We start from the raw sequence: 13,562 nt of genomic DNA on the forward strand, positions 1-13,562 counted from the left end.
GAGAGGAGGGAATGGAGTCAGCACGGATCAATATGGAAACACAGACACACGTAACGACACAGCCCCCCACCTGGCTGTCATAGAGGAGCCATTAGCTCAGACATGTTGGCCCGTACCGGTCCCACCGGCCCCCCGCCGAGGCTGCAGCCTGTCCCTGGTCCCGTATGAGCAGAAGGCATCAAAACAAATCAGCGTTCGACCGGGCTCCCTTTGACGTCCAGAAATAACTAGAGGCTAGGCCGAGAACCCCGACGCTAGGGAGGGAGGGGGGAGAGCGATGTGCGCTCCCTCCCTGCTCTTAGTATACGACTGCTTTTGTGTGTGTGTGTGTCTGCGTGTGTGTGTCTGACTGTGTGTATTTGTGACTGCTCGTGTGTTTGTGGGACTGAGACTGTGAGACTGTGTGTGTATGTGACTGCTTGGGTGTGTGTGTGTGCGACATACTTTTCCTCTGTTTCTTCTTCTCCTCCTTCTTCTTCTTCTCCTCCTCATCGTCCTCCTCTTCTTCGTTGGCTCCCAGCAGGGTGAAGATGATCCCGGTCTGGGAGTTCACGCCCACGGCCGTGACCAACATTTTCCCCGAGCCCTCCATGACGTGGGTGCCTGCGGACGAGAGGGGAGGAGGTCAAAAAATTACAAAACACACACAAGCACACACACAGACACACGCACGCACACAAGGGAGGAAGGAATAACACACAGACTTCTGAGTAAATGCTATCAGCATGTTTAGCGGGTGTTTCGGCACAGCGTACGAGTCACGATGTTCCCCTCAGCGTTTCTCTCTGGCCCTTTACACCATGGCGCCCGTTTCCCTTCACGCCGTCTTGCAGTGACTTGAGAGTATGAGCTGATGACCCGCGCCAAAAAATAAAACGACTTACAATAATGTTTGGTTTCGTTTTATTTGCCACCTGTTCAAAGCGTTTCCCTAGTGCCGTAGTGTGTGTGTGTGTGTGTGTGTGTGTGTGTGTGTGTGTGTGTGTGTGTGTGTGTGTGTGTGTGTGTGTGTGTGTGTGTGTGTGTGTGTGTGTGTGTGTGTGTGTGTGTGTGTGTGTGTGTGTGTGTGTGTGTGTGTAGGGGCTGAACCGAGGAGTAGGCCAGCATGCGAGGAGTGGAAAAATAAATAGTGGCTCTTGGTCTGCGGAGCACAAAGGATCGACCCGCCCAGAGAATCAAAACGACGAGAGGAGGCCGCCTGTTTTTGAAGCAAACGCGCCCCGGATCTTTCATCAGCAGCCTTTCATCGTCAAACCCCCAGGCTGCCATTGTAGGGCAGATTAATGGCGGGACTGAATTAATGGAGGATTGTCTTGTCCCCGGAGTTAAATATCTGAATGTTAAGTATCCACTTGTGCTCCATCTGGCCGTAGAAAGCAGAAATTATACTAAAACAGAAACATGGGGGGAACATATAGAAAAAAATGCATAGAATCTAGAAATCAAAGAGAGAGAACGCAAGAGAGAGGAAGAGAGAAGGGGAGAAAGACAACTGAAAAAAAAAAGAGAAGGCATCAGTAAAAGCAATAAATGTAAGGAATAGAAAAGAAGGAAGTAAGAAAGTAAGAGATTGAGAGAGAGTGAGAGAGGGACAGGGAGAGAGAGAGCGAGCTAGCGAGAGATAGCAGAGGACAACATAAGGTTTCAGAGAAAAGGTAGCTGGTTAGAGTTAGAATATACTAAATGTTTAGGAACCAGTAAAGTTAGAAAGAGAGTGAGACAAAGAGTGAACGACACAGATAAAGAGTGAGACTGAGAGAAGGAAGAGGTAGCGAGAGCGGCCGTATGTGTCCCTAAATGAGAGGATGCTTTTCCTTCCATCTTTCTTCAGGGATTTGGTGGAGGAGTAGGAGGAGAGTCAGAGCCAGGGGAGGTGGAACAGGTGGGGGGTGGGGGGGTATGATTCACATGCACCGTGTCCCTCTTGGTTGCGTGGCGAGAGAAAGATGAGTGAAACTAAAACAAGGAACGCTCCTCTAGATTCGCTGCGTACTCCCGGAGGAAAACAGGCAATCAGAGACGAGGAGAAAGAAGAAAGAAAAACTAAACAAAAAGCTATTTGAATCTAAGGACCAGCCGGCTGTTGGTGGAAACAGATTAGGAACAAAACAAGCAGAAGACCTTCCCCCTGTGAACAGAGACCTGTGAAGAGGGATAATTGAAAGTGCATAAAAGGCTGACCCAAACACAGTCTTAACAGGAGTTTAATGTCTCCAACCGCGCCTTGGCCTAATGTGTAGGGCTGCTCGATTATGGAAAAAAATCATAATCACGATTATTATTGTCAATATTGAAGTCACGATTATTCAAACGATTATTTTTGAGTTTGAAAGACGATGTATTTATTCAGCATGTCTCTACCAAAAAACACTTTGTAACTCAGGACTTTGGTCAAAAAGAAAATGTTCAAATCTAAAATAATGTACAGATATGTATCCATCTGTTCTGCACTTCCTATAAAAATGTAAAGAAAAAATAAAAATAAAGAAAGAAATCAAAAAAATCGATTACCGGTATATACGTTTTGGGATCGTATGACGTTAAAATTTAAATCGTAATAAGATTTTGATTAATCGCCCAGCCCTTCTAGTGTGTTACCATCATGTATGTGTTTATGTACGTCAGCATCACTTGAGGCTGACACACGATGTGAGGTATCACTTATGCTCGAGAAACTTCCCTTCAGCGAACATTAAAACCTGGACCTGGATTAGGTTGTCATAGATCCTTTCGTTATTACAGATTTCAGTGAATCTGTTGATTTGATTAAATAGGTGGATCATAAATTGCCCATTTTATAAAAAAAAGCAGCAATGAACATATCTGGTTCAGCCCCACTCAAATGGGACAAAAAACACCAATAATAGTGCGCTATTTTTATTTGACAACCAAATTGGGTGACCCTGGGAGTATTTCAGTGTTGGTAGGCCTTACCCGACAACAGCATGGGATCTTTCGTCTGTGTTTTCTTGACGTGATCCGACTCCCCTGTGAGGGAACTCTCATCAATCTTGAGGTCGTTCCCTTGGATGAGGACGCCGTCGGCAGGCAGCAGGTCTCCTGTGACACACAGCGGAGCACACGGCCTGGAGGTTACACTCCGGGGAACAGTCAAAGGCTTCTGCATCCTTTTAGCAAATTGTTAAGTTACTTCTCCAGCATTCCTTACATCTTCAAACGTTTGTGGTGCACTTCTGACTTCCTTATCGCACTTTACTGCCTTCCTCGCTTTAGGCGGTATTTTAAACTTCTGCTAGGACGCCAATAAGGTTGCTAGTCATTTAACAAAAATGCCTACAAACAGGTCTGTCACATTTGCCAACAAGGCAACACTCAGCAGCAGCGAGCGGCGAGCGTCCACATACCGTATTTGACCTGTGCGACGTCCCCGACCACGATCTCCGCCACGGGGATCTGGATGACCTGTCCTCCCCGGACCACGGTGAACTTCTGCTCCTGCTCGATGCGGCTCTGCAGCCCCCGGAACTGCTTCTCTTTGCTCCAGTCGTTGAAGGCCGTCACCAGCACCACGCACACCACCGACAGCAGGATGGCGGCGCCCTCGATCCAGCCCGCCTCCGCCTCGCCCTCCTCCTCCATGCCCCCGGCGGCCCGCCCACAATCTGTTAGCGCGGGGGGGGGGGTTCAGAGGGTTCAGAAGGGAGCCTTCTCACCGCCGGCACGGAGCTCCACCTGACGCTCATCTGGGCCGTGGTGTCGCTTCATGTGTTCCTGCATTAATATTTCCTAACTCGCCCTAATTGAGGGCGATTTCGGACACTAATGATGTCATCTATTGGTGTGATGTGACATGTGACATCACCCCCTGACAGCTCATATGACATCACACTCTGACACGCCGGAACATTGTTAGTGGATGAATCTCACGACCATGAAAACTGCTATGCATCATGGGACACGGTGTGGAAATCAGTGTGCATCAGTTGTGCACTTCTTTTACGGTGCATTGTGTACCCATCATGGTACATTTGCGTTTTGGGACAAAACAAAATCCAGTTCATCCAAAGTTAACTTATCAAGTGCTGCACTATATAGGGGACAAGATCTGTACACTCAAGATTTTGGACATTAAACTACAAAACGCTGACGCCCGCTCTGTGGTGCACTATATTGGGCACAAGGGAGCCAAATCGAACACGGGTTATGTTTTATGATTCTTATAGCAGTTGACTGTGAGGCCCTTCCTCTTCCTCCTCTTCCTCATCCCCTGTTGGAACGGGACAGGTTTGATCATTAAAAAGCACGGGGCATCTCCACTATGCTGACAACGCCCCCCTGCTCTACCTGCCTCTAAACGTTAATAGAAATGGCTTCTAGCCCCCCCACGCTGAGAAGGTCTGACAGGGCCTCAACTGGAACACATCCATTCTCATTAGCTCACTGGGAGAATGGCTCATTCAAAGATACAAGGGCTGCAGAGCATACCGGCTGCAGCCTCCTTCTTCTCCAAGCCAATGGCTGCAGAGCTTACTGGATGACCTTAGTGTGTGAGGTGGAGCCCCCCCTGACCTGACTGGATGACCTTAGTGTGTGAGGTGGAGCCCCCCCTGACCTGACTGGATGACCTTAGTGTGTGAGAGGTGGAGCCCCCCCTGACCTGACTGGATGACCTTAGTGTGTGAGGTGGAGCCCCCCCTGACCTGACTGGATGACCTTAGTGTGTGAGGTGGAGCCCCCCCAGTGATGGGAGGGGTTTTGGAAGAGGTGACAGTACACCGGCTGGCCAGCCCTTTTAATTACTAGAATATATCCGTTATTGGATGTGATTTCATTGGTTGAACATTATTGACATCGCTATCGATCAGCATTGACCACAGATGTGTCCAGGTCGTTTCAAGCTGGGAGCTAGTTGAGATGGTAGGTAATGCAGATCAACAGAAGCATCTCAGTAGTTAGAGGAGGAACCACGGGTTACTCACTAGTTGAGATGGTAGGTAATGCAGATCAACAGAAGCATCTCAGTAGTTAGAGGAGGAACCACGGGTTACTCACTAGTTGAGATGTTAGGTAATGCAGATCAACAGAAGCATCTCAGTAGTTAGAGGAGGAACACAGGTAACTCACTAGTTGAGATGTTAGGTAATGCAGATCAACAGAAGCATCTCAGTAGTTAGAGGAGGAACCACGGGTTACTCACTAGTTGAGATGGTAGGTAATGCAGATCAACAGAAGCATCTCAGTAGTTAGAGGAGGAACCACGGGTTACTCACTAGTTGAGATGTTAGGTAATGCAGATCAACAGAAGCATCTCAGTAGTTAGAGGAGGAACCACGGGTTACTCACTAGTTGAGATGGTAGGTAATGCAGATCAACAGAAGCATCTCAGTAGTTAGAGGAGGAACCACGGGTTACTCACTAGTTGAGATGTTAGGTAATGCAGATCAACAGAAGCATCTCAGTAGTTAGAGGAGGAACACAGGTAACTCACTAGTTCTATCAGCGTCTTCGGGTTGGTAGAAAGAGAGGCCTAATGAAACTATGGCCGCCACCTCCAGAATGATGAGCGTCACGTCTTGTAATGCTTCCCATACTAACTGAAGGAAGGTTTTTGGCTTTTTAGGAGGTATTAGGTTCTCCCCAAACGCAGTTTTCCGTTTCTCGATGTCTGCAGGTTGTCCGCTAAGACCTAGAAAGAGAGAGAGCAGGGAGAGAGAGAAAAAATAAGGGGTGAGGGTGAGATGAACAATGAACTGGATCACCTCACACAAGTCAAATCCATTTCAGATACTCTCCTAACAAACAACTAGTCTCGAACGAAACTGAAAGTGGCCTTTGGAGAATCCCATTTTAATAAGCAAAAGGGTCTCTTGTTCCCTCAAGAAAACAATCTATCCAATTCAAAAGGTCAGCGAGCAGTTACATCAGTGTTGTGACCATGCCTTTTATCTGAAACCATGAACCCCAACCATCATACACGTTCTGCAGGCCATGGACCAGCAGTAAACCCCCTTCCCAGTTTCTTATCTCATTGTCATGAATTTAATAAACGGTAAAGGGTATTAAGTAATCAATTGGAGGAGCTGAAATCATCTCAGCATCATGCACACACACCTCCCTGCGTACCATTAAGAGACTAATATTTTTCGTCTGGCTGGTTATTCATCCATTCATCCATGTGCAGAGATAAGCATTCCGCCACTGGCCGTTGAAGTACCGCTGCATTCAAGGCCGAGTCGAGTATCCTAAAGGACCTCCGCACATCTGATGATCCGCGACAGCTTTTCAGCTCTATTCATGACGATGGTGCGGGGGTGGCTCTGCAGACTGGACGGAACTGGACTTGGGCATGTGTGGGGCCATGTGTGTGTGTGCGTGTGTGCGTGTGTGCCCGTGTGCGTGTGTGCCCGTGTGTGTGTGTGTGTGTGTGTGTGCCCGTGTGTGTGTGCCCGTGTGCGTGTGTGTGTGTGTGTGTGTGTGTGTGTGTGTGTGTGTGTGTGTGTGTGTGTGTGTGTGTGTGTGGCAGTGTGTTGCAGAGGCAGAAGGAGAGATGGAGCAGAGAGAGGGGAGAGTGACTGTGTGAAACTGCTGCTGACAGGCAGATGCGTCGAGAATGAGAGAGGGTGTGTGCGTGCGTGTGTGCGTGTGCGTGTGTGTGTGGTGAGGACGAGACAGGCCCCCGGCGTGTTGCGGGGGACCCACTAATGACGAGAGGGAGCAACAGAGTGCTGGAGGGGGTCGGGGCTCGTCGTCTCAATAGGCAGGGGGGGAAAGGTGAGGGGAGCACAGGCACGCACACACACTGTTCATGCCTCTGGATGTGGGTAAAAAGTCTGCATTGCAGGGCTTTGAGGTGAGACGCACACACCAACATTCGCAGCCTCCCGTATTTGTCGAAGCATTTTCAGCTTCCTAAAAATAAACTTAAATCTTCAGCCGACGGTGGAGAGAATGCCAAGAGAGAAGGGAAGGTTTGAGGAAGGTCTGTTTGGATGTTCAAGGTGACACACACACACACACACACACACACACACACACACACACACACACACACACACACACACACACACACACACACACACACACACACACACACACACACACACACACACACACACACACACACACAGGGAATCCAAAGCGAGTGCCAGAGAATGAATGGGTTGTTCTTAATGAGCCATTTAAATCAGCAAACTGATGTGGTTTGTGATATTGTGAAGAGCCTTTCGTGTGGGGAATAATTGATTGTCCATATTTTTGGATGGATGTATTATTCCCGCGGTATTCTTTGTGTAAAACCCTCTTAGTGACTTCTTTTTACAGCATAATTGGTTGGTTTAATAATGTTTTCTGGCATGGAAAGATTAAGACTACAGATGTCTCATCTTTCATTTTAACAATCATTATGAAAACACATTTGAAAGTTTATTATAAACTTTCAGAATTAACCAGCATGGTTCGCCTTCTCCGTGTTGAGACAAACACCAAAATACATTTGCTGTTTGGGTATATTTCTTTGGTAGACTTGAACCAACTCAAGGGCCTAGACTTCCAATGGCCTAACATTATTCTGTGTTGCGTGACATTACTCCACTTGAAGATGCGGCCTCAGCCATTTGAAGTTACACCCGAATACAAAGACAGAAAAACAACAATGATGTTACGGTGATTGGACATACTGAATCAAATCGAAATTCGGTAAGGAACAGCCTCAAAGGACCCCGATTCACTTCAACATGTATGGGCCTAGGCGCGTCCAGGCTTTCACACTCTTAAAAGAGAGGGAAAGAAATCCAGGAAAAGAGACATTGTGGTCATGTCAATCCTAGCACACGCTAACTCCTTCGTCACGATGTAATAACGCGCCAGCCGGTAACAAAAAGACCTCACCGTCGACGCTACGAGTTCTAGGAGCCATCGATGACTCACTGGCTCCAACATGGCGGCCTGCTGTGTGGCCATCTCTCAGCGCCGGCTTTGATTCTCTAGGCCTCTAATGAGAACACGCTGACAGCTAATAACCCATTACATTTTCCACTGCATTGTCCCCCCCCCCTCCCCGTCTGCCTTCATGCTCGGGACATACGTGCATGGACGATCATAATGTAAAAAGGACGTTAAAGGTTAACACCGGGCCTCCCACCCCCTCCCTCCACAGCGACCGAAAACAGACGGCCGAGCACATCATCTCAGCACAGGGAGTCCGTCTCCAGTTAAGTGGCTAATCATTAACCGTTTAAAACGGACCTAGTTGTCCCTACACGGCCCCTCAGAACGCTGTCAGTTCAGCCCCCGCTGGCGGGAGGAGGGGGGGGGGGGGGCTGCCGAGATCCTATCCCCAATCCTTTCCTTCCCAACATGGGCCAAAGCGGCAGCGTAGACATCCGCTGGTCCAACCACAGGTTGGTTTGTTCCTCTCCATCCGCGCGAGCCCATGGGCTTTATCCGCGGCCATCTTGGCTCTAGCAGCCAGCTGGACGGGGGGAAGTGAATGCAGAGTTCTGCGGTGTCCTGGTGGTTGAGTCTCCCGGTGAAGATAGCGCTGGCCTCCGACCTAGCGCCGCCGCTACCCTCGAACCCGGCAGGTGAGGAGATGTTCCACCATGCCGCGGCGCTCAAAGGTCACACTTTGCACTTTACCCGTACTGGCCGCTGACCTTTCCGTGCGCTCCCAATGAGATTGCGGGCTTGCAGACAAATAAAGAGGCTCTGCCCCGACGACAGCGCTGATCTACGTCGCTCGTGGCCCTTCTTTCCATTTTGGAAAGAGATAAGCGGTACGTCAATACCCGTTAGGTCATGTGTTGAAATAGGATATTAACTAAAAGTGCCTCTCACACGTAACAGAGCTCTCTGTGTTGCAGGCCGACCTAGAAACAGGCAGGTTGCACCACAAGCATCCCAGACCGTTTCTGAAGTGTTAGGCCATCAATCTTCTGATAAGGCTCCACAAAATGAGGGTAAATTATTATCAACCAAGTGAGGAAATGCGGTTGTGCAATGACGGAAGTCAGTGAACGCCTCTCGCACTCGAATCACGGTATGGCATCTAGAGATTACAACAGGTATTAACAACAACAAGTGACGGTGCTGACTCAACAGGCAGGGCCATCTGCCGCCTCCGCTCACAGGCCAAACAAACCTCCTCACCTCGTCCTTCATGGACACCGAGCCAACGCCGCCACTCTGCTTGTGAGTTACCAGCAGAAAACGATCATTTAACGTTCTGCGCCTTCCTGTTGAACGCGGCCGGGCTGATCGCCGTGGTGACGGATGCTAAGGGCCTGACGACGTTGTGAATGCAGGCAAACAGCAGAATCGTCTCTGCCCACAATCGATTGGATCTATAGGACGGGACCCAAATATTTGACTCCACCGAAATAGCCATCAACAGACAATAAGTGTCAGAGTGGAGAAAACGGGGCGAGATGGTCGATACCATCGACACGGAGGGGCCCTTTCTTCATTTACACGCCGATACAAAGTGTGGGGAATGCGCGTGACGAGATGTGTGCCCGCTGCAGAGAGGACATTGAGCCGCACTTCAGCGGGGCGTTATAGTCTGAGCCCTGGACTCTGCCGAGACGGATAAAAATAGAGTTGTGAAGCATAAAAGCACAGCTGCGCCAGTGAAGTTAAGTCAAACTTCGGGAGGGAGGAAGGAAGAACCCCCCCCCCCCCCACACACACACACACACACACACACACACACACACACACACACACACACACACACACACACACACACACACACACACACACACACACACACACACACACACACACACACACACACACACACTTGGAAAGGTTGAAGGATTAGCAACAGGATAGACTTAAGAGGTTAGAGAAATGCCCGGCCCACTAATTGGAAATCCCTTTTCAATTGTCAAGCTCCTGTAATCTTAAATGACGGCTTAATTTCTCAGTCCGATGGCCGACGGCCAGACTCAAAACCACGAGTGCCCGGAATAAACGGACCTCCCTGCAGATAATCTGTTAGCAGCGCTGGTTAGTACGCGTGTGGGTCAGTAGGCAGGCCTTCCAGAACCTCTGGAAACTCTCGAGAGTAGAAGAAAAAAGCATTTGCAAGACTCTGCCTCTGCAATCTCATTTGGCAAAATAAAAAAGGGAAGAAAAAGTGAAAGCAATTTTACGAGATTGATTTGAAGATTGTCAACGGAAATATCCTGCCGTTAATGCGCCAAAGTAGTCCCTTAAGTATCAATAGTAGAACATTTTAGACTGCAACAAGCTGCTGATTTCTAAAATGTACTTCCTGTAGTCTTAATTAGGACTTGAGACACCATACAGACGGGGGACATTTATGCAAACAACCAGATTGTATGAACGTCACCAGATAGAAGACAAGATGGTCAACTTGGCCCAACCAGTCATTTGCAAATTACAACCAGGACAACCTACATGGTGCCCTTCAGTAAACAATGCATGCTCAACAACACTGTGGTTACACCACCTCACACAATGGAACCATTGTGCTCATTACACCCAAGAACACCTTGCAAGAATACTGCAAGGCGCTCTTCCTGATCAGAACCTGGAGGTTTAGATCCAGTCTGACTTCTCTTTAGAAGGCGACGGCTCACTAAAGGCTAGGGGCGGCCGCTTGGCAGCGTTGTCCCTGCTGTGGCACAGTTGCCTCCACAGAAGATACGCAGTGTCGTTCTAAACCTGGATAAAACTGAAAATCCCACCCCAAAAACAGGGTCCAATCAAGGTCCCATCCGTGATGAGGCAGGCCGGCAGTCTATAGAGACAGAATGTATGCGTGTGCTGTGAGTGATCGAGACGGAGAGAGAGAGAAAGAGCGAGCAAGAAGGTAAAAGAAAAAAGACAAATGGAGTTAGATGCGTTGGAATGTGGCGCAGCGTGGATGGGGCCCATAAGGTGACGGTGCAGTTCTTTTGCCCTCACCCCAGCAGACTTGGCCTGGTTACATCTGCTGAGTTGGGAAAGGTGCCTCCATATATGCACGGCTTAGGGTCACAGTGACGGACAGGAAGTCTATAATCCAGGCGGTTTTAAGGGTCGAAGGCCATTATTATGCCCCGCCTCTGTAATCAAACACCTGCCTCAGCAATTAGACCATTTACCTCCCTATATCTTTAAGTTCTGCTAAACAGAACTGATTAGCCTAATCCACTTGTGCAGGTGTGATATTTTGCGCCGATTTCTGTGTAAGCACAGCCGCCTGTGCCAGAGGCCGGTGGTGTTCATGTGTGTGACACGCACGTACTCTGCCCCACGCATGGACGACAGCGACATGCCGCAACTGGTACTCTGCCCAGGGCAAGACAGCTGCTGGGAACACACACACACACACACACACACACACACACACACACACACACACACACACACACACACACACACACACACACACACACACACACACACACACACACACACACACACACACACACACACACACACACACACACACACACAGGTGACAGGAAGGGCAGAGGGAGAACAAGAGACCGAGGGCACGAGGCCTTTGGACAGGCTCCAGGGCAGTGCCGGCTGTCAGACCACCTGTCCGCCATTCGTGTTTTAAGGAAGTGATGTCAAGGTGACGTGGGTGACAGGGGGCCAACGTCTAACCCCCTCTCCTAAACCGCGCGGACATGACAGCTGCAGACACACAAACGTCTCCGTACAGGAAGTTAAACAACAAGATCAACGGGTGACGGTGAAGATGGGGTGGGGCACCCGGCTACGGCATACCATCGACGGGCGACGTTTTCAAGCGGGCGCAGAGTCCGTGAACGTCCCCGTAGCTCTCCCCTATCTTGCCCAGCCCCTCTGCACCACGCAGTTCCATGAGCGAGCGCAGGTCTTTGAGCGAGCACCCGAAGTCCCCGCCATGGTTGTTCTCCACGACGGAGTTCTTGACGCCGCTGTACGAGTTGTTGGCCATCGTGTCCGCCGCACAGCACCCCGCCTCGCTGCTCAACAGTGCCGGAGGGGGGGGTCGGTGTCCCGGGGAGGGGGGGGGGGTGGGGTGGGGGGGCAGGTGGCTCTCTGGTAGGGGGAGCGGCGATTTATTAAAAAAGGGTTGCTTTAAATCCTGGAGCGAGCGAGTGCAGGCGTGGCTCCCATGGGCCGTGGAGCGGGGCTCCTCTCAGAGGCAGCTGGGGCAGCAGGCCAGGGCGCCGGACTGGGACGCAGCACAGAAAGCCATTTCCCCTCGGAGAGCTGAGCTCCTAGTCTTTCATGTTGACTGAGGATCATCCACAGAGCCAGAGAACCCCAGACACCCGGATCTGAAAGGGAAACTGGGGAGAGAGAAAGGTCAGCGTTAGTGATGAGGAAGGGTTGCTATTAAAAAAAACATACATGGACATCAAGTACAACACTTGGGACAGATTAAAAGAAAACAGTCAGTAAGACAGTCACAAGGGAACGGCATACACACTCACAACTGTCTAGAGGACAGTAACTCGAAAGTGAAAAGTGTGAAAAAAAAAACTTTCCATTGAGCGGCTCAAATTGGAACCCTTGAGGACTGACGTTAAAGATTGACTTTCCTCGTCTCGCCTGGTAAGGGTTCCATTTCTAAAGCTATGCCTTGCGTCTGAGGCAGTGTTGGATGCCTGCAACTGATCACGTGCCTTTCATTATAGGAATCCAGGGAAGAATCTTACATTCATCTAAATAACAACCCTTCACCGAGCAGAAGATTGATAATGTCGCACAAATATAATAAATTGATAATTGTATGGCAGTTTGTCCTATTATGGAGTGATGTCTGCAAATATGAGCAATGTTATTGGAATTTAAGATGGGACCAACATGAAACACTCTGGGGTGGAAAAAGATGCAATAGTCACATTTGTACTGCCACCATCACTATTGCTCAAAATCTGAATATCTCTCCTTTTTCCAGACTGGACCAAAGAGATTCAGAGAGAGAGAAAAAGTCCCCGGTTTGACTGAGCTCTGAGTGGATGTTTTTTATTCTTCGGGCAACCATCATTTAAAATAATTTGAACAAAAAGTGAAAGCCACAGAGAAAACAATGCACAGCTTTAATTGACTGTTCAAGATCTGTCCCAAACAACCCATATCACACCCAGGAGAAAAAACGCTGTTCATTTCCCCAAGACCGGTTTGATTTGTCCTACAGAGGCAGCGAATGTCTCAACATGCTCACCTTACAACCAGACTCCATGCCCACTGTACTGCTCTGTGTTTATGGAATGGCCCTGCATGATTTCCTTTCAGCATCATAAGTGGAGCATTAGCAGCCCTGCCTTGGGCAGAATTAGATTTCTCTTTTTAGCACAGTAGTACTGGGCCCTTACGGAAACCGAAAGATATTACCACACAATATATGTGGATCTCAAAAAGTTCCTTATCGTATAATATGCTATTCAAAACACATTTGAAACACTCCAACCACGGCTAATTGATTTGGGCTAGATGTTCTTTTAGGTTTGGAGTCAGATCAAGTAAGTGTGCCTTTTTGAAACATTTTTCTGTAAAATCCAAACCAAACTTATTTTGATCATTCAAAAAAAGTTCATCACATCCTAATTTGAACTACAAAATGTGGTATCCCGGTATGATAATACCTACAT

The 13,562-nt window shown here is 48.9% G+C and overlaps 1 protein-coding gene across 2 annotated transcripts in view; it reads right to left on the reverse strand.

Moving 5' to 3' along the window:
- Positions 1-11,959, reverse strand: part of atp2b1a (ATPase plasma membrane Ca2+ transporting 1a) — a 39,071-nt gene extending 27,112 nt beyond the window's left edge. For both annotated transcript variants that reach the window (XM_056578036.1, XM_056578035.1), the window contains exons 1-5: positions 11,707-11,959; positions 5,450-5,647; positions 3,366-3,623; positions 2,935-3,060; positions 445-603 (exon numbers count right to left, since the gene is read on the reverse strand). In XM_056578036.1, the coding sequence (XP_056434011.1) occupies positions 445-603; positions 2,935-3,060; positions 3,366-3,623; positions 5,450-5,647; positions 11,707-11,899 (934 nt within the window). In that variant the 5' untranslated portion in view covers positions 11,900-11,959. The remainder of the gene's footprint in view (positions 1-444; positions 604-2,934; positions 3,061-3,365; positions 3,624-5,449; positions 5,648-11,706) is intronic.
- Positions 11,960-13,562: the final 1,603 nt, after the last annotated feature.

Source organism: Gadus chalcogrammus, chromosome 19 (genome assembly GCF_026213295.1).
Source record: "Gadus chalcogrammus isolate NIFS_2021 chromosome 19, NIFS_Gcha_1.0, whole genome shotgun sequence".
NCBI classification, from domain to species: Eukaryota; Metazoa; Chordata; class Actinopteri; order Gadiformes; family Gadidae; genus Gadus; species Gadus chalcogrammus.